Raw genomic sequence first — 23045 nt, 5'->3', positions numbered from 1 at the left:
CCGCCCGTCGGGGCGCGGGGCGCTGTCCGCGGTGCTGGGGAGTCCCGGCGCGCACGGATCCGACGGGGAGGCGGGAGGAGAGCCCCGGGCAGCCGGGTCCTGGTGGGGGGACAGACACATGATCGGCATCCCACATGACACAGAAAGGAACTGAGCGGCAGCCGACCTGCGAAACGTCATTTTTCCTCCGTTAAAGAAGAGGGGCAGGACACCCCATCTCTCCCCGCTCAAGCGGCTTTGCAAACATCTGGGCAGAGACAGCTACAGACGTGACGATACACCGTGGTTCACGGTATGACTGGGACCTTTCCAGAGCTGCCTTCACTTGGGATAACAGGTAGAGCACGGAGGAGACCAGCGCCTCTGGGACTATGCTTTGGAGCAGGTATGTGGATGGATGGGTGCTGTGCTGAACACTGCTGTAGCTAAAGGGATAGTTCTCCCCGTGGAGACAAATGAGATGATCTTTTCCAGCAATTTATCTTATGCATATTTACTTACACTCATTTAAAACCGTTGGGGTTTGGCAAGGAGGACTCATTCCTCAGGAGAAAATGCTCTGTGGGGCTTGAATTTTAAGCTTATTCTGCTGAAAGCAGAGAGATGTGTAGCATGACTGCAGAATAACTCCCTATATGTTCTGCACAAATCTACATTCTCCATATCTATATTCTTTATTTTTTCAATTATGCTACTTATTTGTTTAAAACAATCCCCTTACATCATCAGTTTAATGGAAGCAGAAAATTACTTTTACGGTAATGGAGAAAACCAATCTGCTCATCTGGTTTTTTCTGTCTCTAGATACATTCAAACAGCTTCTTCTTTCCTCTAAAACAGCTGGTTTTGTATTTTTCAGTCATTAATTTGAAATCATCCTTTCTGAAAACATTGTTTCCCTTTTTCTGTGTGGGTGCCTGGATGCAGCTACTTAGGGAAACACCACAGGCTCAGCAATCTTTGCTTATCTGTAGCCAGCACAGGAAAGGGACCTATTCTGGTTTTACTAGTTCAGACACATATTCTCTAAGAATCCATAGCAATATTTCTCATTTTTCCAGCTGGCTTCCAGTACATCAAACAGTATGTTGTCTCCACAGAGTAATGGAGAAGCAAAGCTGCCTTCTACTTTCAAAAGACCATTTGTGTATATGAGGCAGGATTCATAGCCAGTTCTTTCTGGCTAAGATTTTAAAATGTGATTCTTGAAGATCTGTTGTTAAAGTCACTGTTAATCACTTTAAAAAGTGTCTTGGTTTGCAGAAAAACTGGTTGCCAATCCAGAGGTGTCCTTAAAAGCTGATCTGTATTTGGGTGTCTAAATATGGATTTTTGGAAACTTGTGAGTAAGCTTGATTTATGATTTATTTTAAGCATGCTTGTCTCAGATGAGTCAGTAAAGGGAGGAATTTCTACACCTTAGACACGTTTGGGGAGCTCTGCTCCTTATCTTAAAGTAAGAGCTTGCAGACTCTTACTCCCCCACAGTTCTCCTGTGAAGCCTCTGTTTGCAAAGCTGTGCAGTGCAATTCCCCCATCCGGGCCACACCGTATGATCTCCATCTGCATTTTCCTTTGCAGCCCCACCAGGCATCCTGTCTCAGGTGTTTAACAATTTGGAGAGCAACTTCAATCAGACAATGCAGAACAAACCCCTAACATCCTCAAGTGGAGTCTACTCGCCCTACTCACCACAGACAGTTGTCCCAGTGCCAAAACATGAAACAGAGCTTGTGCACTTGGGATTTATTCATTCCAGCAGCTTCCATAATTCCCTAGACTTCCCCTCTGACAGGCAGCCAACACAGTTCTTGCAATTGGCATCCTGTCCATGAAGATATCTCCAGTTCAGGGCTTATCAGCAGGTTGACATCTTGCCTCAGTGGCTTGTCCTAGGCTGCTTTTGTCCTCCTTGAGTCTAGCTTAGCTGAGAAAACCCCTTCCCACAATCATCTCCACATCAGGCATTTCCAGATTAACTATAGGCTTTGCATGGCCTTCAGCCTCCCAGTTTCTCCAACAAAGCAACTATAGGCAGACTATGAAATGTTCTCACTAATCACCATGTTCTCTGGCAGAGACTCGTGGGAATGTTGTTCTATTGCTCATTCAGGTCTCCTCCTCTTATTCCTATCAGATAAGTCCTCCTGGAAGCATCTTAGGATCTCTGGCAGCCCTAATTATTAGCCACCACTGCCACCCCACTCTCTGTCACTGTGTCTGGCACAGGTGACCTGTGTCATGTGAGCACAGTTCCATGTTATTGAGAAGAGTCAAGAGACATATGACAAACAGTCTCACATCCCAACACAAATGTTTGAACCAGTGCAAAAATCCTGCTGCCATATTAACTTTTCGTGCGATGAGAAAGCAATTTTCACAAGATTTAATATCAAGAGTTCCTTTCTACATGACCTTTCCATACAAAAGCAACAAAAAAAACTCCTGAGGTTCTCCTGGGAGAAGAACTTGTGCTCAATGATAGCGAGAGGGTGCACTAAGCTGGTGAAGTCCTCCTGCTGGCACATTTTCCCTGTGGGGGAGAGGACACTCAGTGGGGAGAGGGTGAGAATTTCCAAGAGATGGGAATTAAAATCAGCCAAGAGCGAGATTCACCACTGCTTATCTGTCAGCACCCACCATGGCAAACCACCCCTGGTAAGCACTGTGTTCCTCACATCACACAGAAGAGTGTGCTGTGTTGTAGGCAGGGCCTGGCACTGCCAAAAATTAGTGCAAGCATGTGAGAGAGAGCATCTATTTTTTTACCTCTGAATCAGGAAAGGGTACAGCCTAGCCACATCCAAGGACAAAATCAATCCCCATTAAGGGGGACCAGAAGCCTCTAAAGTTTTATTTCAAGCTTCTCTACACTCTTCTTGGACAATTTCAGTAGGTGGAACCTATTCTGACAGGAGACTTGGAAATCAGGTTAGTCACTCTTCTCCACTTTTTCATGCTCCCACAGTCACACTGGGCACAGATCTGGGTTCTGCTCTCATTTTTAGAACAGTGCTAATCTGGAGTTTTGCATACTAGCCACAGCAGTAGGAAGGCAGAATAAAGCTTTGAGACATTTAAACCTGTGGGTCTTTCCTTCGGGGAAGAAGAGTTAAAACCTTTGGGTCTTTCCTTTGGGGAAGAACAGTTACTTCTATAACAGGAGACTCAAACCCTTGTGCACATGTTTGTAAACTGTGTTACACAGGTTTGCTCATGAGGTAGTAACCAGAGCACCGTTCTCTGTTTATCCCCTATGATTAGCCAGACTAGGCTGTGGACAAGAGCAGAGGAGACAGGTGGAAGGAACAGACAGTCCAAAGGTCTTGGCAAACCCAACAACTCTTTTGGCAGAGTCTGGGTCTGTGGAAGGATGGTTGTGTCCTGCCTGGGCCTTACAGAAAACCCTACCCTACAGCTATTGCAGGAATAACTTCTCACTGCAAGTGGCCCTGCCTAGCTCTCCAGAAGGGCCTCCTTTCTACAGATCTGAGTGTTGCCAACCTCATGTGTCCTTCAGCAGAGCCCTGGTTGAAGAGAGTTACACCTGTTACCTCACTCTAGTGAGGTGAGAGTCTGTGTCTGGGTAGTATTGAGCACAAATCTGGCTCATATTTTACCACTGTCTGTCCCTGAACCAGAGCATGATGTTGGGTATAAGTGGAATCTGCAGTTACTGTAAGGGCTCCTTCTCCCTACCAACAGAGAATAAACACCTTGGGGTTTAGGTGCACAAATAATTACTGGGTCTTAGCAGCTCATCTCAGGTTAATAGTCCTGCAGTGACTTCTGGTATGTCAGTTTTAACCCACAGAAAATACATGAGAAAAATTCATTGACTTCAGATGCAGGAAAATGCCATTGCTCCGAGAACCTTTAAGACCAGAATGAACTTCAAGACATGGCAACGTCTTTAAGGAGACTAAGCCAATATGCAGTGACTTGTGACTTATGAACGGGTTTGAGTCCTGCTTGTTCATCAAAGTCATGCCTCGTAGATTTGCCCTGAACCCAGTGCTACAAGCCTGCTGCCAGAGTAGTTACTCCAGATGTGAGCTAACAGATCCACAAGCAATAGATGGACCCTGTTCTTGTTCTAGTTTGTTACTGCATATCTCACCCATTACTAAGGTCAGTTAAAAGGGTGAAGCTGAAAAAGGATTCTTCCTCAAGCAGCCAGTACAAGAAATGTAAACTGATCCCAATCTCAGCAAGTGTTGCAGTATTATATCCTTGTCCTCAGTTTTAATACCTTATGAAAATAGTCAGAACTTGAAGAGTCAATGAAGGTTGATGGCAAAGAGGCTGCCTAGTTGCCCTTAATTTCCTTAAGCATAGAGCAAAAAAAGTCTTGTTTAGATTCATGCTTATGCAGTAGCCAATTATAACATATATTCTGTAGATGTGCTGGAAATTAGAACATTTCCTTCTTTTATTTGATTCCATCCATACTTCCTGCTCCCACGACCTCACCCCGCAATACAGGCTTGGCCCTCATATCCTGATACAAGATGCAGTAACACGTATCAGCTTACATAGTCAGTTCAGGTCAGAAGCTTTTACTGAAAGCTGAGCTGTGTCCACACCAGCACTGAAAGCTTCATCCATGAACCCATCCACACTTACATCATCTTTAGCTAGGCATGCTGCAGGATAAGAATCTCCAGCAGCTGGGTGAAGCTCAGGAGCAGACAGTAGCATATGAGATATGGGTATGGATCCCAAAAGTTTTACTGAATTCAAAACACTTTATTCTCCTGATAAAATAGGGGCAGATGTTTTCTATCCTCATGCATTAGAATGCAGAGAGTGAGGAAGAATACACTTCATCTGAAGAGATTTTAAGCTTTGCTCAGAAAAGCTGCCCAGAGAAAGGAAAAGCCTTCGTCAGAGGAACAGGGCAAATAGCTGAGCATTTTTACGAGCACTAGACCAGAGAAAAGAACTGGCAGGGAAATGGTGTACTTACAAAAGCATGTGTATCTGCATTCCTTCACTGGAAGCAGAAGTACTAAATGGCCTCAATATGCACACAGTCATCTCCACATAGCAAGACACTGAGAGAGACTGCGCTCTTCTATAAAGGGATTTTTACACTGACACAGTGAGCACACAGGGTAGGTAATTTGAATTTAGGCAGAGATGAGTGTCACCTTCTAGCATCTCACAGTCAGACAAAAGCCCTCTCTCCCCCATTCTGGTTCAACTTACTCACTTTTCTAATGTTGATTAAACTCGGTTAGATGAAGCATTTCTCTTCCAGTCTGGCAGTTATTCCCAAGATACTCTTCAGAGAGGGAAGTTTATGGAGTTAATGACCAGTTTAATGCTTTTGAAATAATTTTCTGGGCCAATGTTTGCCTGGTGTTTTGCAGTTATGATGCAGAGAGGCAAAATATGTTGAATAAAAAAGCCCCTCTGCTAGTGCTAGGTCAAGTAATGTGCTAGGATCAGTTTGTTTAGCTGCCTTTTTAATCCTGAAAACAGTAGTTGGCAAACAAAGTCTTTATTCTTTTGATTAATCATAAAAAGAACCCCAAAGCAACAAAACATTTATTGCATTCTTTTGTGAATCTCATTAGGTTTTGCTCTTCCAAATTGAGGTGGACACTGCACTTGTAGATAGGACAGTAAACATGCAAACACACAGTAACTATGCCATATGAGTTTTATGCAACAGCAAAGTATATGTGGTGGTAATTTCATGAAGTTCTTGTAGCTCAAATACTTAATCTCTAAGTAACAGATCTATTTTGGAGAGTTAGCTATCAACCCAAAGGGATAACCCTGAAAATGGAGAGATTTGGTTTCCAAACTGCAAATTAAGGTCAATAAAATGGAACTGTGGCACAAGGAAATCTCTCTTTGATAATTATGAGTCATTTCACACACCCTTTCTTTTGCCAAGCAAATGCGCATAAAGTAGGTTTTAAAACAGAAATACAGAAAGTCCTTGTATCAGTTTTAAAAGGATTCCCACTCTAAAATGTTTGAAAGACAAAGTGAGGGAAAATTATTCAAAACATTTTTGGTAACTAAAAATGTAATTACCCTCACATATTCACTATATGTAATTTTTACTTCTTGTGTTTCTAAATTTCTGCTTATTGACCTGCAAGGCAGAGGGAGGTGACAGAGCTCATCACTGTTTTTTACAGATCTGATATTCATGAGTCGAATGGCTCACTAACACTTAAAACATATTTCAGTAAACAGTGCAGCAAACAGGAACATGGGAATTGAGGATAAATAATGTAGCAAGTTACAGAATCTTCAGGTATTTGCATCCTAGACCATACAGAGTTGTGCATTTGCTGAGATTTCACGGTCATGGTTCCTTTTGGAACATTACTTATAATGCAGAAGTTCAAGTCTCCACTATAAAAAACAGGCTTTCCTACAGAAGAAAAATATATGTTGGGTCATAGATTCTAAGGTTCTTAGTGCTAAATCAGGGCATGATTCTGATCTCAGTGCCACCTAGGGAAAATAGGCTTGAATAGAGATCCTTTAATATAAAAGACATTAGCTTCTGATCCATTTGAAAGAAAAATTATCTATGACTAAGAATGCAGAAATCTCAGAGCACATTGGTTAATTAGATAGCATTTACTTTTTAAAAAAATAAAACAAATAATTGCTGTACAACGAGAGAAATCTTATGCTCAAGTTAGTTAAACTCCCTACAGTTACACCTGTACCTTGTGGGCAATGTGCTGAATGATCCTGAATTTTTCCAAGAAAGAAAGAATCACAAAATATAGTATTACTTGCACATGTGTTTGGTACCTCTTCTGTTTTACTCACAGTGAGGAAACTACCACCTCCAGAGTCGCATAACCAGATATTTTACCTCTCAACACAAGAATGATCTTTGGTGAAGGGTGGCACATGGAACGGGCTCTTCAGCTCATGTGTTGCTTCCTCTGCTAGCAAAGTTCTAGCACAAGACAGCTGGATACACCTCTTGCCATTCTCTCTCCTCTGTAGGCACCCACTGTTTAGCTCTCCATAAGTGTCTCTGTTCCCTGCTGAAGCTGCTGCATTCCTGTCTTCTCAAAGGCATGTTTGCAGGTAACCCACGTTCTCCAGTCAACAGTGGTTGGGCTGACTTTTAGGCAACATACATCAGGGAAAAAAGTACTATTTGAGTACTACAACCCTATAACTATTCTCGGTTTTACCCACCTGCATAACTAAATGTTTCAGGTCTGAACAGACACGCAGAGCAGATTTGCCCCACAAGGAGAAATATCATGAAAACAGTGTTAGCGAGTCTGCATATTTTAACAGCTTAAGAAGGTCATTGCATTCTTGTATCAGACTCTTCAGTACTGGTCAAGAAATTTTATCTGGTTATTCTTCTATGAAGCTTTATTTGTAGCTGGTTATTTTTAATGGCACATACTTCTGCACAGCAAGAAGGGAAATCAAAGAAGAAAATTAGCCTATAATGTTCTTTTCTATCTGGTTAAAAGGCTCCACATGTATTATTTTATGACAGATAATTCTAACACATAATTGAGTGGGTTGTACTGTCAATGCATCCTGCCACTCTGCCAAAGATAGCAGCCCAAATGCCCTGCCAACAGCTGATGACAGCAGGATATCTCCAGGGGAGCAGATCCACCTGACAGAGGATGGTGAAAGACAAGTAGGAACTCTTTGAGAAGTCAGGAATCATCTGCCAGGCAAAGCCAGCAAGAAAATGATGAAGGAAGGCAATTAAGGATGAGGGGGAAGGCAAGGCCAGGCTGGGCAGCACCCACAGCCCTCCAACAGAAGAGGGGACAAGGGGCAAAGTATGATCTGCTGATGGACCCCCTTGCAGTTGACAACTCAACCACCACTTCTCAGTCTCACTACTGATATCCCCCCAGTGTTATTCTGGCATGAGGGTGCCATGCAAATATTCTTTGTTTAACCAGCTCCACTGAAACAAACCCAGTTGTTACTACCCTCAAACCGTTTCAGCTACAAGTCATGCATGTCAAGATGATGACTGAAAGGACATCAGACTGCAGCAAGGTGCTTGTATACATATAGCCACTAAAATTTGCTGTTTTCCCATTTTGTCCTTGCAATAGGCTAAGACCAACCCAATCATCTGGCTAAATTCAAGACCGGAAATTCTGTCTGTTAATATATGCATTCTTGTCTCTTGCTCCTCGAAACAGGAGGTCATACCTATCACATTCTGTAGTGTGTCTGTCATGAAGGTACAGTAAAACATCTTCACACAGATAATGCACTCAGACAAACTTTAATTCTCAAGCAATGAGAGATTAACAGGTTCTAGGTTTGGTGTTACCAGTTGGGGATATTATTACTCCACAGACAAGACCAATGACCCAAAGTGTGCCTGTGCTCGCACACATGCTAAAGGCCTGTCCTTCTTCTGGGGGGATGGTGCTGGTAGTGAGGGAACTCAATCCCAGGAAGTCTCCTTTGATGGCATCCCAACCCTAAGGGAAGGGCTTCCCACCACAGACATGCTGCTCCAAGGAAAACCACACAAAAAAGGTGGTTTCCAGGGGGGTCTCATTTATAACCTGTTCCAGTCAGGGGTTGTGGGCATACATGGCGATGGTCCAGAACATTCTCCGGGCTGAGGCTTCTCGTTGCCTGGGGACTCCATGTGTTGACCAAGCAGTCCTGCCCTTCTCCTTCCCCCCACCAAGGCAGGGATGGGGTGGGGCTGTAAGGCACAAAAACAAGGACATGAAAGGCTGGCAGCCACTACATATCAGTGAGGGGGATAGGGTAGGGTGCTCCTTACACAAAGGACCAGCTACAATACGATCCCAGCAGCTGAATTTCAGTGTTAACTCAAAAATACAGAAGTCACATGAGCATCCACACAGTGTATATTTCTGCCAGTTTCTATGAAATTAAGGTATACTACTGAGAATTCTCCTGTGTTGCTTAAGGTGGGCTTTTCACACAGAGCTGTTGAAACCTTTTCTCTCCTCTCTTTTTGCAGCCTGAGCAAAAGACATGGCCGAGTTTGCCCAAAGCATGGATAACAGCAGCAGTCCTTTTCTTCTCCCTACCTTACTGCTCCTGCTGCAGAACACGAGCAACCCCGAAACCTCCATCCCTCCTGCTGGCTATGAGATGACAGAATCGTCACCCACAAGACCCGGCTCAAGCAGGAACCACACTCTCTTAGACTATGGACTGAGCCCGGGGGAAACTGCAGCAGCCAGCATGGCTTGGGGAGTGTTGTGGCTGGTTTCTATCTTGGGAAACTTCCTTGTCTGCTTAGTGATCCACAGGAGCAGGAGGACACAATCCACCACCAACTATTTTGTGGTCTCCATGGCTTGTGCAGACCTGCTCACCAGTGTTGTGAGTGCGCCCTTCCTGCTGCTCCAGTTGACCTACGGCAGGTGGATGCTGGGGAACGGGATGTGCAAGCTGGTGAGGTACATACAGTACCTCACCCCAGCAGTCCAGATCTACGTGCTCTTCTCCATAGGTGTGGATCGATTCTACACTATTGTCCATCCCCTGAGCTTCAAAGTGTCCAGGGAGAAAGCCAAGAAAATGATTCTGGCCTCTTGGCTCTGTGGTGCTCTGTTTGCATCACCAGCTTGTTTTCTCTACAGCTCCAACAGTGACCACCACTGCAACTTTTTTCTACCCAGTTCTTGGCAAGGAACTGTCTATAGTATCACCCACCTCTCGGTGGTGTTTTTGATCCCATCCCTCCTCATTATCCTCTTTTACAAGAGAGTAATTAAGTACATTTGGAGAATAGGCACAGATGGAATGACTGTCAGGAGGACAACAAATATTGTCCCAAGAACAAAAGTGAAAACCATCAAGATGTTCTTAATGTTAAACTCGATGTTTCTCCTGTCCTGTCTCCCTTTCTACATGGTACAGCTGTGGCACCCACAGGAAACAGACTACAGAAAGAGCTCCTTGGTTTTCCTGGCTATCACCTGGATCTCTTTTAGTTCCTCAGCCTCTAAGCCAACCCTCTACTCCATCTATAATGCAAACTTCAGAAGGGGGATGAAAGAAACTTTTTGCATGTCTGCCATGAAATGCTACAGAAGCAATGCATACACCATCACCACCAGTTCCAGGATAGCAAAAAAAAATCATGTTGGTATTGCAGATATTCCAGCGACGGCCAAAAGTGTCACCAAAGACTCCACCTATGATGCTTTTAACAGAGAAGCCAAGGAAAGAAAGCTTGCCTGGCCTATTCCATCCAATCCCCCAAATACATTTGTCTAGTGGACTTCATTGCTTTGAAAAGTTACCTTGTAACCCCAGAAGAAGTAGTCTTCTCTCCTTTTTGAACCAATGTATAGTTACATATTTTTAACACAGGTTTTAGGGGGGGGAAAAGAGATGTTTTATTTTATTAAATGCTTTGGGTTTGATGAATTTGTTCTATTTCATTTCAGTTATCATGTTCTGCTTTGGGGAACTCCTCTCCTGGAACCACGAGCAATGCTCTTCTACAAAACAAGAGTCTTTATACTCTCTATCTGTAGGGAAAAAAGGGAAAGAAAAAATACTGTTTATATTAATCCCCACACAAGATGGGCCGCAGTATATAAATACCTAAATTCACCCAAAGCCATCTAAACTTCCTTCCGTTATGTCTCTGTGAATAACATTGCACTGTGGTTGTCCCTCATGTTGAGACCCCACAGGTAAGATGTCCATATGTGGGCCCTGTTGGCCTCAGCCTGAGCCTACTGACCTCATCAGTGGCAAAATTCCCACTGCCCCAGCAGGGTCAGCATTGGGCCAGACCTGGATGCCTCTGCATCTCTGTCCTCGTGCCTCTCCAGAGGTCTCACAGTCCAAACTGCCCAAGAAAATTCCCCTCCTTGGTCTCGTCCTCCCCTCCTCCTCTCAAGTTGCTTCTGCACCCAGCCTGGTGCACCCACCCAGAAGCTGGGGCTGGGCACAGCCAGGGAGCAGACCTGCTGAACAAAAGGAGCCATGTGTGTGACAGGCACCCAGGGCCTTCTCACATCTGAAACTGTGTTCCCTGGCCTGCATCCCTTCTGCTGAGGCACAGCTGTGGCACTGCAGCAAAGAGTGGTCTTTCCCAAACACAAGCAGGAAAACGAGGTCTGTGGTCCCACACTTGCCTGACGGCATCCTCCACAGGGGTGTGTTCGAAGAGGTCCCTAATAGGTGTCCCAGAAGGGACAACCTGCCTGGGAGCTGTGGATGTAGGTGGAGGCAACTCCCACTGCTCATTCTCTGCCAGCACTGTCCCAGTGGGACTGGCTGGGGCTTCAGTCCTGCTGGGAAGAGGAACAACACCAGCTGTGAAAACTGGAGACCAGTGGAGAGAGGCAGGAGCTTCTTTGTACCACCCTGCCTGCCACAACAGTGACAAACTCACGAGAAATGGGCACATGCAGTGCTACAGGCTGGGGGAAGAGTGGCTGGAAAGTTGCCTGGTGGAAAAGGACCTGGTGGCCAGGACTAGGAAAAATTTCTTCAACCGAAGTAATTTATACTTCCTGAAACAGAGGGCATTTTTTTTCCTTTTTTCTTTCCCCCAGTTGTCAATCTCATTAATAGGAATTGCACTGAGTCTGTGTGGGGAATATTGATTTTTTTCCTCAGTTCTCACTGTGTTGCCCAGAAGTACAGTAGAACACCCTCAGAAAACACAGATAACTACATATCCACTAAATTAAGTCAGCACTGGCATCTGGTTGGTGAATTCCCCTTACTCTGTTGGATCCATGTGGTCCTGTGCGCTGTAGCCCTGGAAGGTTCAGCCCAGGCTGCCGCACCGCTCGCCTGCAAAGTTTTCCTTTCTCTCTTTTTGCAATATTGACAAGAGAGTCAATCAGACTGGAGGTCCATCCATCCTAGTATCCTGTTGTTTACTGTAGCCATCAGTGGGTGCTTGGAGAAAGCAGAGAGGCTACATAGAGGACTCCTGACACATCCTTCCAGCCTCCAGCAGTCACTGGTAGGAATTAATTCCCTTCATAGAGTAGATGCCAAAGAATGGTGCCATTCAGTAAACCCAGAGCAGGTGCAGAATGACCTAGTCACAAAGTCTGAAAGACAGGACTAACTGCCCCACTCTGCTTGCTCAGAACCCATCTGAGCAGATTTCAGGAGCTTTTTGCCTGAGAATCAAGGATTTGACCTCTTTTCAGCTGAGAGTCTCAAGTACTTTTTTCCTATTCTCTATTTTCTTCTCAACTAGCTCCAAAAAAGTTAGTACATGGTGAACAGTTGGTCCCCATCCACTCTCTCTGTGCCAGTCTCGGGTTTGTAAATCTCTGTCATGTATTCTCAGTTATTTCTCTCCTGAACTGAGGAGTCTCGTATTCTGTCATTTCTTGCCCAGAACCAGCTCCAGATCAGCCTCTCCTTGGAGCACCCTGATGTAGCTGGCAGGGCATGGCCAAACATCCTCAGGTCCAGGCTATCAGCAGGCATTTCACACTCAAGTCATCCTAAAAGCAGTATGGACACTTTGATTCCAAGTGCTAAACTAGGCAATAGAAGACAGTATGCAGGTGTCAGCTATCCCTCTACATACTCCTGTTTCAAAATTTCAAGTTCCCTGCTGTCTGTCTAAAAGAGACATCCCTTGTCACAACCTCCTCAGAGAAGGATTATTTTTTTCTTCTGCTTTCAGAGCAAAAGTGGCACACTTGGGGTCCTGTTCATGGCTGGAGCCTGAAAGTGCAGCAGTAGTAAAAGTTAATAGAACAAGAGCAGCAAGTACTACAGCATGTAATAAACATGCCTGAGTATCTCCCTTTTCCATCAGCAGGGAGCAGACGTATACGTGTGTTGGAGCCCCAAGCTGACATCCTCTAAAGAGTCTCTTGTGCTGGCAGTGTGGGAGTGAGGAAACCCCTTTGTTGAGAAATAATCCTACACATATGGTAGAAAACTTCCTTCCTCCTCTACAAGACAAAGTATGGTTGTAAGAATCCTCGCTGACCGCAGGAACACTTCCAGCATGTATTTCACAAATTCAGAAATCCCCATTAAATAAGGATCTGATATTTCTCGTAAAGCCATTAGCAAAAAAATTCCCATGAATTAGAAGATGAGAGGACCTTGAAAAGGTGTGGTTCATGTTCTGAGCAGGTCGTTTCTCCCTGAAACATGTGCTTAGTTTTTCTTTGCCATTTAATTGCCTCTGACACAGTAAAATTAGATCTCGGGCCAGGTCAACTTTGCAACATTACTTTTAATGTTGGAGAATGTATCAATCGTATGCAATGAGTCCTTGCTCAGTTGGACCCCAGAGATGTTCCAGTGGATGCTGCCTGTGCACAGCCAGCTTTTGGCCCTCAGATGTGAAGCAAGCCTCAGACCATTATGGATCCCAAAGGAAAATATTGCTGCAGCCACCACAACGTAGGGGCTGCTGCCTTCAGAATTGCTCCATTGCTGAAAAGGAACTAAGAGAGAGGCAGTCCATCCCTACAGCACTAGTTCCACATTGCAGACCCACAGCCTGCCAGGTGTCATTTTATGTACACAGATCAAAGAACTCACCAGTGGCTGTGAAACCAGAGACTTCGGAGCAACTTTCCCTCTTGTGAACTCAACCACATTTTCCTGCCTTCCAGAAGGTGTAAAACTACAGAAGGTGTCCAGGAAAAGTCCAGAATTGCCATGACACAACAGCTAGGGACATAATGTCCCCAGGCTGAAACAGCTGGTAGTTCTGCACTGAAATCATGGGCCTACCCGGCCCTGTGACCATGAGGGAAGTCTGGAGTTTGGCTCCCTTAAACCACCTTCCCGCATCAGTAAAAGCCCAGTCACAGTTGTCTCAGAGTGAGCATGACTCTGATTGCCATAACCAAAACTGCTACACTGTTCAAAACATATTCTCACCAACATAAGATGCTTTTGAACTTGGAGGAATGTGTCCCTGCAGCTGTGCCCTTATGCAGCTACACTGATAAACCGTCCTGATTTCTACTTGCAATACAATGCAGCTTTCAGCATGTTCCTCTCCATCCTCTATTCCATCAGCCATGGCTGCTGACCAGGCTCATGCTTTGGCAAACATCGTGCTTCTGGGAGAGGTGCCTGAAGGAAGAAAGGCTGCCTGAGTTGCCTTGGCAGCTCAGTGGCAGGTGACATCCAGCCACTGGAAGTTTGGTGCTGCTGTGTGAGAGCTGACAAAGACACCATGCTTACAGGTGCCGAAGATGGAAAATATCTGGCAGCTTGGCAGTTGAAATGTCAGCTACTCCATGCTTAGGGTTGACTTTGGACACCTGTAATGAAATGGATGGAGATTAAAAAGTGCTGACCTGGTGCTAGAGCAAGAAGAAATCCTTTTCGCTCCTTCTATCATTTTAGGACAGGTGATGGATGGGTTTGACAGCACCAATGCCAAGTACCTCCTGGTCTGCCAAGGCCCCAGAGGTGCCAGAGACAGGAGAAAAATCATGTTCCAGTGGATGCTGCCTGTGTGCAGACAGCTTTTGGCCTGCAGATGAGCAAATCTGCAGATCTAAGATCTAAGCAAGAAATAGAAAATGCTGCAGGATTTTTCTGATCAATATAAACATATGTCTTCACACTCCCTCACTGCCAACAGACTGTTTCAGTGATATATCCAACAGAACGATAAAGTTAATGAGGAAAATAACAGAAGATTGGCAAGGAAGTTTATAAAAACACTGAAGTGACCTGGAGCTGAGGTGTAGAAAAAACCATATATTATACTAATTGTTGTTTATCCTTGAGCGTTGGACAAGTAGAATATCTGTGATTTGATAACCCATGATAGAGTCAGCCTATTGAATATGCTTGAGATTCCCTCTGTGCTGTGAGAAAGATTGAAACACAGTGGTAAACTACCCTGCACGAATCCCTAAAATACAGGTGAGGTAACAAAAATAAATTTCATCCACAGTTTTGTGGTTGTTCCTGTGTCCAGCCTGTACTGGCTCACACAGAGGGGTGAGGAAACTTTAACACTAGACCAAACAATGCTACTCAGGTAAAGGCAGCTTGAAGAAACACATTTTAATGTGGGAATAGCCAGCAACTGCCTCTAGGGCTTCAAAGACCTCTTGGGACACCCCAGTAACCCATAAAGGTTGGCCAGGTGCCTGGGATGCCAATCACTGCTCCTGCATGGATAGGCATCCTTGTCCATGAGCTTTTGTGTAAGCGGAATGGAAACCAGCATGTAGACATGGACTGCAGCAGGCAGCAAGGCACTAGGACAGGTTTGGCAGTTGGCAAACAAAAACTTCCAGTTCACAAACACATCTCAGCCCCATTTGCAAAGGAGAAGCTCTAGGAGAGAGGACTCCTGGATCTCTAGCCCATCTGACCCTTGGTTTTAAATGTTTTCTGTGTGAGAACACAATACATGACAAACATTGAACAACTTTTTTTCCATTAAGCAGACACATGTTAAGTGGAAACTCCATCGCTGCCGCTTACTTTTGCTAATAAGTGGCTTGCAGTTGGGAATTACTATTACAAATTGTCAAATTACGTCGCTCCCTTTTTATTTCAGCAGAAAACTGGATTTTTCGTTAAACATCTTTTAAAAGCTTCCAGTTGAAGGGGTGGGGACTAATGAAAAACAGAGAAACATATTTTATCTATTTTTCCCCCAGCCTCCCAGAGGTGATACCAAAGTGGCTATCATCCATTACCAGACTTAAGAGTTTCCACATACCCACTTAAGAATCCCCTGAGTTTTTTTCAGTCTCCTCAACTCAATCTGTTTGACTTCAGAATTAACTGACATTGATTTAGGAGTTGGTTTTCCAAGGTGTTGAACACACGCCATTGATTTCAGCTGAAATTCTGAGTGCTCAGCCTTTCCCAACATCAGATCCCTCTCGTTTAAAAGAGCAAAAAGCAGATTTGAGGTTTATTAAAGCCAGACCCACATGCTAAAAGGAAGGGTTATTAACTCCCTAAGATGTTCTGTAAGTTAATATGTCTTTATTAATTGGCTCTCTTCAACCTAGCAAGTGTTGTGGAATAGACCATTACAAATTACATAAGCTTTACTTGAACTAGTATCTAGTAAAACATAACATACCTACTGGAAGATTGTTATATGTCACCTTCTGATGAGCAGCCTGGACTAAAACACAGACTTTTTTCTACACTACTGCTAACACACACAAAGTCTTCTTTCATTTTTTTCATGAAACTAGTCCCTGGATAAAATTCTAAGTGGCAAAGACAGCAGTAATTCCTTTGTGTTCAGCATCCCAACCATTTTACACCAGCTCTCGATTTGGTCCTACATTTTCAGGGGAATCAAAAAGGAAAAAAAGATTACATCACAAAATAATTTAATTTGTTCTTGTTTTATGCCTGGCCAGACACTAGCTTTTTCTCTGCATGGACAAGTAAAGGCAAGAGATGCTTTTGTTTCCATGGTTTGGGGAGAAGGCCTTGAATTTTTTTGAGGCCACATAGAATTAGACAGCAGAGACCACATACAGATGGGTGTAATTACCCATCTTATTTCCAAAGGCATCACAGCACTTCTCTTCAGCCCTGGAGACTTATACTATCTCCACTTCCATACAGACTTCACAGAGTCCCTTCCCGTATCAATCCAAATACAGGGAGGAAAACGATTAAATGATATCCAGAGTAAGCAAGATTTCAGATTAGTTACCAGTTAGCTGTAAATGCAGCAGGAGTACCCCGATTTCCTTATTAACTCAGCACTGCTGTGAGAGCTGATCTGCTGTCCAGCTTTTTACACACTCTGAAACAGTTACCTAGTTGTGTCTTCAAAGACTGCTTCCTGCTTGTTGATCATGTTAACTGTCAGAAGAAATTTCTATCCAGGTAACAAATCACTGGAGATTTGTCTTTAAGGGAAACATTACCTCTTTCCTCCACTAAAAAAAAAAAAAATCATACTAGTAAATACTTTCGAGTATTGTATTTCAGGTATTTGGTGCCGTCGTGGAGGTCTTGCTTGGGAAAGGAAATAGGAGGAATGTCTTTGATTGAAAATGACCCCTTTCAACGGTCTACCAAAACTCTCCACGGATTTGGTGCAGTTGCAAGGGTGTAAAGGATGTACATGTTGCAGTGGCTTTTGTAGTATAAGCAAAATGTGTGCATGGGATCTATGATACCACCAGCCTTGCACAGTTCCAGCTTGCACTGCATGTATGTAGGAGCAAATTCACAGCAACCTCATCAACACACAGAACGCTTCCTGGGAAGTGGCATCTCAGTTTAGTTTTCTCCACTAAACTGTTTGGTGAACAGAGAAACAGTGATCTGTACAGAGAAAAGCTCCTCGCAGAGCCAAACTACCCACCTGCCAAGTTGATCTAGAAATAAGAGGGTTTTTCATTTTTTACAGAGCACCCTCTATGACTTGTTCTTTACATCCAATATTTTCCCCTGTAATTGCTTTGTGATTGCAAGACCAGTAGCATTCTCACCTCAGTTCTCAGGAGATGGTTTTCTTCTAAATTTCCCTAAAAACATCCTTTATTTCTCTTTTAACTCCAAATAACAACCAGCTAGCTTAAAAGAAACATAGAGCATAATTTAGATTAGGACATCCTATTCACAAATATCCCTTAGGAAGTACCTGAACAGTGCCAAACCTTCTGTTGCACACTTGCAGCAGGAAAGTTCATATAAACAGGCTGCAATCTTCATTTAATTTATATTCTCATTTAATTATATACAGTCTTTGGTTGGTAAAAATCTGGCCTTTAAAACTGATAGCACATGATAAGAGTTTTCCAAATATTATAGGGGCAGAGACTGTGTAAGAAATTAGTAGCAATGCTCCTATTTCCAAGCCAAAGGCATAAAAAATGAATACTAGAGTTTCAAGCTCACCTGACTAGACTTTTATCAGTCATATATTCAGTTTTAGCTAATATTTTTTTCAGAAACCACTTCATCAGCTTAAGTATTCTATAGAAAACCTCAGAAGTGCCAATTGAGAAAATCACAGATTTTTCTTTTGTTGAGAAATTTATTACATGCCCTACATGTATAAAACTCCTTAAAGAAAGGCTTTTCAGCCACCAACATAAGAGAGATGTAAATTTTGAAATCCCAGTGTAAGCGAGCAGCTGATTTCAGCTTTACAGAGCAATCTCCAGACTCCTCAACCACTCTGAATACACAGAAGTTTTCTCTCTTAGATGGACTCTGGTCAAAATCAACCCAAAATGGAAAACTAGAACCAAGAATCTCTCAGACTTTTGGGTACACCAAGTTTATTTAGGGACTTGTTTATCACCAGCCTGGTTTTCTGGGGAACCAGGGCTTATGTAATTCTGTTTGGAGCCAGCCTGCATCAGCAATGTATGGATCCCTTTACCAATCCCAACTCAGTTTGAAAGGGAAGTCATAAAGCCAATGCAATTTGGACAATCAACAAATCTAGGGTTGAGTGGACTAACCTATCTACTTGCAGGGGAAAGCAAAAGAGACTCTTTTTGTACTCTGAGAGCAGCACACCAGCCAGACAGCATGTGTCCCTGCTTATCCACCAGTCAACTGCAAGTGTCCCTAAAGATCAGCCACAGCCTGGCTGTCTCCTACCCATAGCAGGGCTCAGGGAGTCAAAGAGGAAGGAAAAGTGGATACTGAGCAAAGGAAAAGGAAGAATAAGGCAAAGATCACAAGCTCAAAGGAAACCACACTGTTGGGACTTCACAAACTGATCAACTTGCTTTAGAGTGACACAGTCAGAATCCCTTCTCATGAGACTTTACCATGCAAACATTTCTCTAATTTCAGCGTATGAAAAGAGTACAACCAAATATATTAACAATATGAGACAAGAGGAAAAAAACAAGTGCACTACATTCTTCATCCAAATGTTGGTGCAAAAATAAAAACCACTAGTTACGCACTTCCGTATGATTTAAGTGTAAGGTTATAAGTGATTAAATTGAAGCAGTTTAAGAAGTTTCTGCCTTTCAGATGAAAAAAAACCCCTGACTCTAAATAGGTGCAGTCCAATCAAAGCCAAAGGAAAACAACCTTATGAAAACAGTGCTTCAGTGGCCCCAGCAATACCAGAAACACTCTCTGTTGAAGGCAACAGTATTTTAATCTTCAATGACTAAAATAGCAATTTAAAATGACAGTTCTGTCCCAAAAAACCTTGAATAGGAAAGCAAAGCTGGTATACAGGTAGGAGGAGAGCTTGGAATCTTGGATTAATTGTTTAATGAAAAGCAACTCAAGTTCCATTTTTCTCTGGAGGGCAGGAGTTTGCAGGGGTCCATGTCACTACCCACAGGACAAGCAATTGCTGCAATGGCAACCACAGTTCATTCTTTCTTGTAGCCTGATCACTGCAAGAGAAACTCTACTAAGTCTTCCCTGCCTTTTGCTATAGTAAAATTGTGTCCTCAAAAGCTCTCAATGCTCCTTGGAAGGCTAGCAGTCAGCACCCGACAACAGAAACAAAACTGGAGTGCATCAGTATTGATCCTCCATTCTACTCTTACTATCTCCATGTAGATCTCCAAACCAAGCATGATAGAAAAATGGCACACATGGAAGAAATTAGCACTTAAAAGCATCGCTGACAATCCCTGCACTTGTCTCCATCCTTTCTAATTAACTTGAAATTGCTACTTTATAAAATTCTCCCTGATGTCTGAAAACAGGTATATACTAATAAAGACGGGGAAAAGAAGTTTTACAGTAATAAAGACAATCATTTTAATCCATGTTAACAGGTGATAAAGTCACAGTTGGTAGTAGTATTTCTGACAGACTAAGACAAAGCTGTGTTAGTAACAGGCACATTTATTTTGTTTCTATGCCTTATTTCATACAAAGAACATGATTCAGAAAAAAAATGCAAGGTGAATGGCAAGAGGCCATTCATAATTCTGCCTACATTCTTTTTTTTTATTAATACATTCACAGAACTGCAACTGTGCTCATTTCACAAGTAGTCCCTGGCGGAGGGATTAAAACAGATAACCTTTATAATTGTTCTTCGGCTGTCAGTCAGCCTTTTTTTTTTTTTTATCTGTCAGCACGTGTAGACAATATCAGCTCCATTACAATGTGGCATGGGGGCCCCCTGGTGGTCTAGTGGTCAGGATGCGGCGCTCTCACCACCACTGCCTGGGTTCGATTCCCGGTCAGGGAACTCCTCCGGGCAGATGGAGCTCGTCAGCCCTGTAAGGCCATCCATCTAAGAGAAGGTCACTCTAAACAAACCTACGTCCTGAGGACCTCGCTGCCACCGTCCGAGCTTGCTCGGCCCCGGCAGATGAACCTCAGGATTAAAGGGTGGGCTCAGTTCAGCGCACACTGGGTCTCACCTAAAAAATCCACTGTGCAGGCTGGAAGGGTAAAGACCTTTCCCAAATCTTTGTTCACGAAGACTGGCCATGATGATGACAATGTGGCATTGGATTGAAATGATGACAACATTAAGAAGCTTCTGAAAAAAAAACATTTCGTAAATTCAAAAAATGGAAGTAGTTAATTGGCTGCTTCTCAAACACCCAGAGCAATCCTCTTCGGTTCCATTGGTTACTACTAATAAAAAAATTACTACTTTATTTCAGAAGGCAAGAAACCCTAAGAATAAAGTAATGAGAAACACACCTTGCTGAAGTGAGTGTTCACACTGATACATCCCTGACCGAGCCATCACCTTGAGAAGGTTTACACAAATACTCGTCACAAGAGTCAGCAGCTGATCAGAAAGCCAGGCAAACCTCCTTCCCCTTTTGCTATCCAAGATCGCAAGACAGGACCCCAGATTTAAATGGAAAACCAACACTGTTATTGTATTTACTTTGATGAAACCTTTTCTCAGTGATGTTCATGAGATAAAATCACTTTGGGCCAAAATTTTTAAAATTAATCCCCACCCCTAATTCCATAGGCTGTTTCAAGTGTGTAAACCTAAGCTAAACTCCCTTTGTTTGAAAGCACTGTCACTGCTGAAAATGCCGGGCAACCTAGAATTTTACAGAAATACAAGTAACAGAGTCATCTAAATCCCAGTGTTTCAAGTTAAAGACGACTTACCACTCTGGGAGGAGCAGAACTGTTTCCCAGCATCTACATGCTGGGAGAACACGCCCAGCATCTACAACTGAACAACATCACTACTGTCTGCTAATGCTGCTGCCTTCTTCCTGATCATACAGCTTATCAGAAAAACGCTTGAGCAAGCAAAAAACACTCTGGGGGGAGCTGATACCAGCTCTGCTTGCGCTCAGCTGAGAAACAAGAGGGTCCTGAGCTACAGAGGATGATGATATTATTAAGAGCTTGGAGTGCAGAAGGGGTATTTACACTGATGTTACTGAGAGCTTGAAATGTAGAAAGGGTACTCAGTATGAGTTGGTGGGTGTGGTACAGAGCGTGTGCAGAGGCAGAAACAGCAGAGTAACTCATGTTTTTATATAGCCCTCTGGAAAAGGAACCCCTGGCAGTTTTTGAAAATAGCTTCTTCTTTGGGGAAGAAAGGAGATTCACAGAATACCCTTTTCCTGTAGGAAAAAGGGAGTGCATACTGCAAAGCAGATTTCAAAGGGGAGAGGAAAGAAAAAGCCCAGAAATGCAAAACAGAAAACACTGACCTAGCAACACGGCCAGATCTGTGTTTGATATGGAGTAGGAAAGAATTGTTCTTACATCACCAGGCATTCACAGCATACCACATAAGGAGATGGTGAAGTTGGAGGCCACTGCTGGTATGCTCTACCACAAGAACATGGAGCATTGCTGTCGCCAGCACCGTAAAACTTGATCAAAATGTATTTTCTACATTGCCATGAGAAAGAAGGCGCGGAAACAAGTCACCCCTCATGGCAAGCTGTTTCTATTCACACTGAGTACAGTCTCATGAAAATGCATTTTATAACCCACTTGTAGTCTTTTATTCACAAATTTATTTCATCAACAGAACACCTATCAGCTGCAGCATAGTTAAGAATGTCACCAATACCCACCCAAACATATAGAGATCATACACAAGAATTGCTTGAAGCAGCAATCAATGTTACTAGCATTGATTAAGCCAGTTGTGAGTTAACGCAGACACCCAAAAAGCAGAGTTAGTCCTGTACTTTTTATAAAAGCAAAATTCTGCCTTCCAAGTGCTTTTTATGGAGGAAAAAAAGAAACTGAAAATCAGTTGGTTAGGTTCTTTTTTTTTATAATGAAGTCCTGACGAAAATCATTAGCTGAACAATGATAGCGTTTTCTAGTTGCAATTTAAATATTGCTCAGAGCCCCACCCAACCTGGTCTTCAACATATCCAGGGATGGGGCATCCACAACTTCTCTGACAACCTGTGCCAGTGCCTCATCACCTTTACAGTAAAGAATTTTTTCCTAATATCTAATCTAAACCTACCCTCTGTCAGTTTGAAGCCGTTCCCTCTTGTCTTGCCACCACAGGCCTTTGTAAATAGCCTTTCTCTATCTTTCTTGTAGGCTCCCTTCAGGTACTGGAAGGCCACAATATATCTACATACACAAATCTTTACTTTCTATAAATACAGCATCAGCTGAATTTTAGTTCCCCCATGTGCTATTCTGTATGTGATACCTCAGATTTTACTGTGGATTAGAATTTTTTTTTCTCTCACAAATTCACAACAGAGTCATATAAGAAACTCAGTTATTAACAGAGAAATTAATGCTCAATGGCACTAGCAGCAGTAACTCACAAACTGGTATTTTGCCTTGCTTGCCTGCAACAGGGATTTCTACATCAGCTGATCATCTGTCACTCATGCTGCAACTCATGAAGAGGACTACAGCTCTTATTTCAGCTTTGCCTCTGATTTCTCTGTATTTTGAGATTAGTCTCAAACATTTGGTTCTTATATTGACAGTAATTTTATAGGTAATTATAGAGATTACAATTTCTTGGACAGTAGGAACTGGAACTATGATCCCAAATCTTCTCCACCTCTTCATGGGATTCCAGGAAAAACTAGATTCATTATTGATGTAGATTAATCTTCACCCTAAAATGTAAAAAGGAAAAAAAAAAAACAGTTACAGGCACTTTCTCAAAGTTAGCCAGGTTTCAGCTGACA

The 23045-nt window shown here is 43.1% G+C and overlaps 1 protein-coding gene across 2 annotated transcripts; it reads left to right on the top strand.

Annotated features, from left to right (window-relative positions):
- Positions 1-21: 21 nt before the first annotated feature.
- On the top strand, positions 22-10828 carry LOC108506153 (probable G-protein coupled receptor 19). 2 transcript variants are annotated; one of them, XM_017832839.1, is made up of 3 exons: positions 22-385; positions 6991-7074; positions 8984-10827. In XM_017832839.1, the coding sequence occupies exon 3, from the start codon at positions 8998-9000 to the stop codon at positions 10249-10251; it is 1254 nt and encodes a 417-aa protein (XP_017688328.1). In that variant the 5' UTR covers positions 22-385; positions 6991-7074; positions 8984-8997; the 3' UTR covers positions 10252-10827. The 2 variants fall into 2 exon arrangements, with proteins under 2 accessions (XP_017688328.1, XP_017688329.1); XM_017832840.1 differs by lacking the exon at positions 6991-7074 and having other exon boundaries at positions 8984-10828.
- The last annotated feature ends 12217 nt before the right edge of the window (positions 10829-23045 follow it).

This window comes from Lepidothrix coronata, unplaced genomic scaffold (genome assembly GCF_001604755.1).
Source record: "Lepidothrix coronata isolate B3197 unplaced genomic scaffold, Lepidothrix_coronata-1.0 Scaffold208, whole genome shotgun sequence".
Taxonomy (NCBI): Eukaryota; Metazoa; Chordata; class Aves; order Passeriformes; family Pipridae; genus Lepidothrix; species Lepidothrix coronata.
Note: the sequence above shows the minus strand (reverse complement) of the source record. Positions and strands in the feature narration are given on the sequence as shown.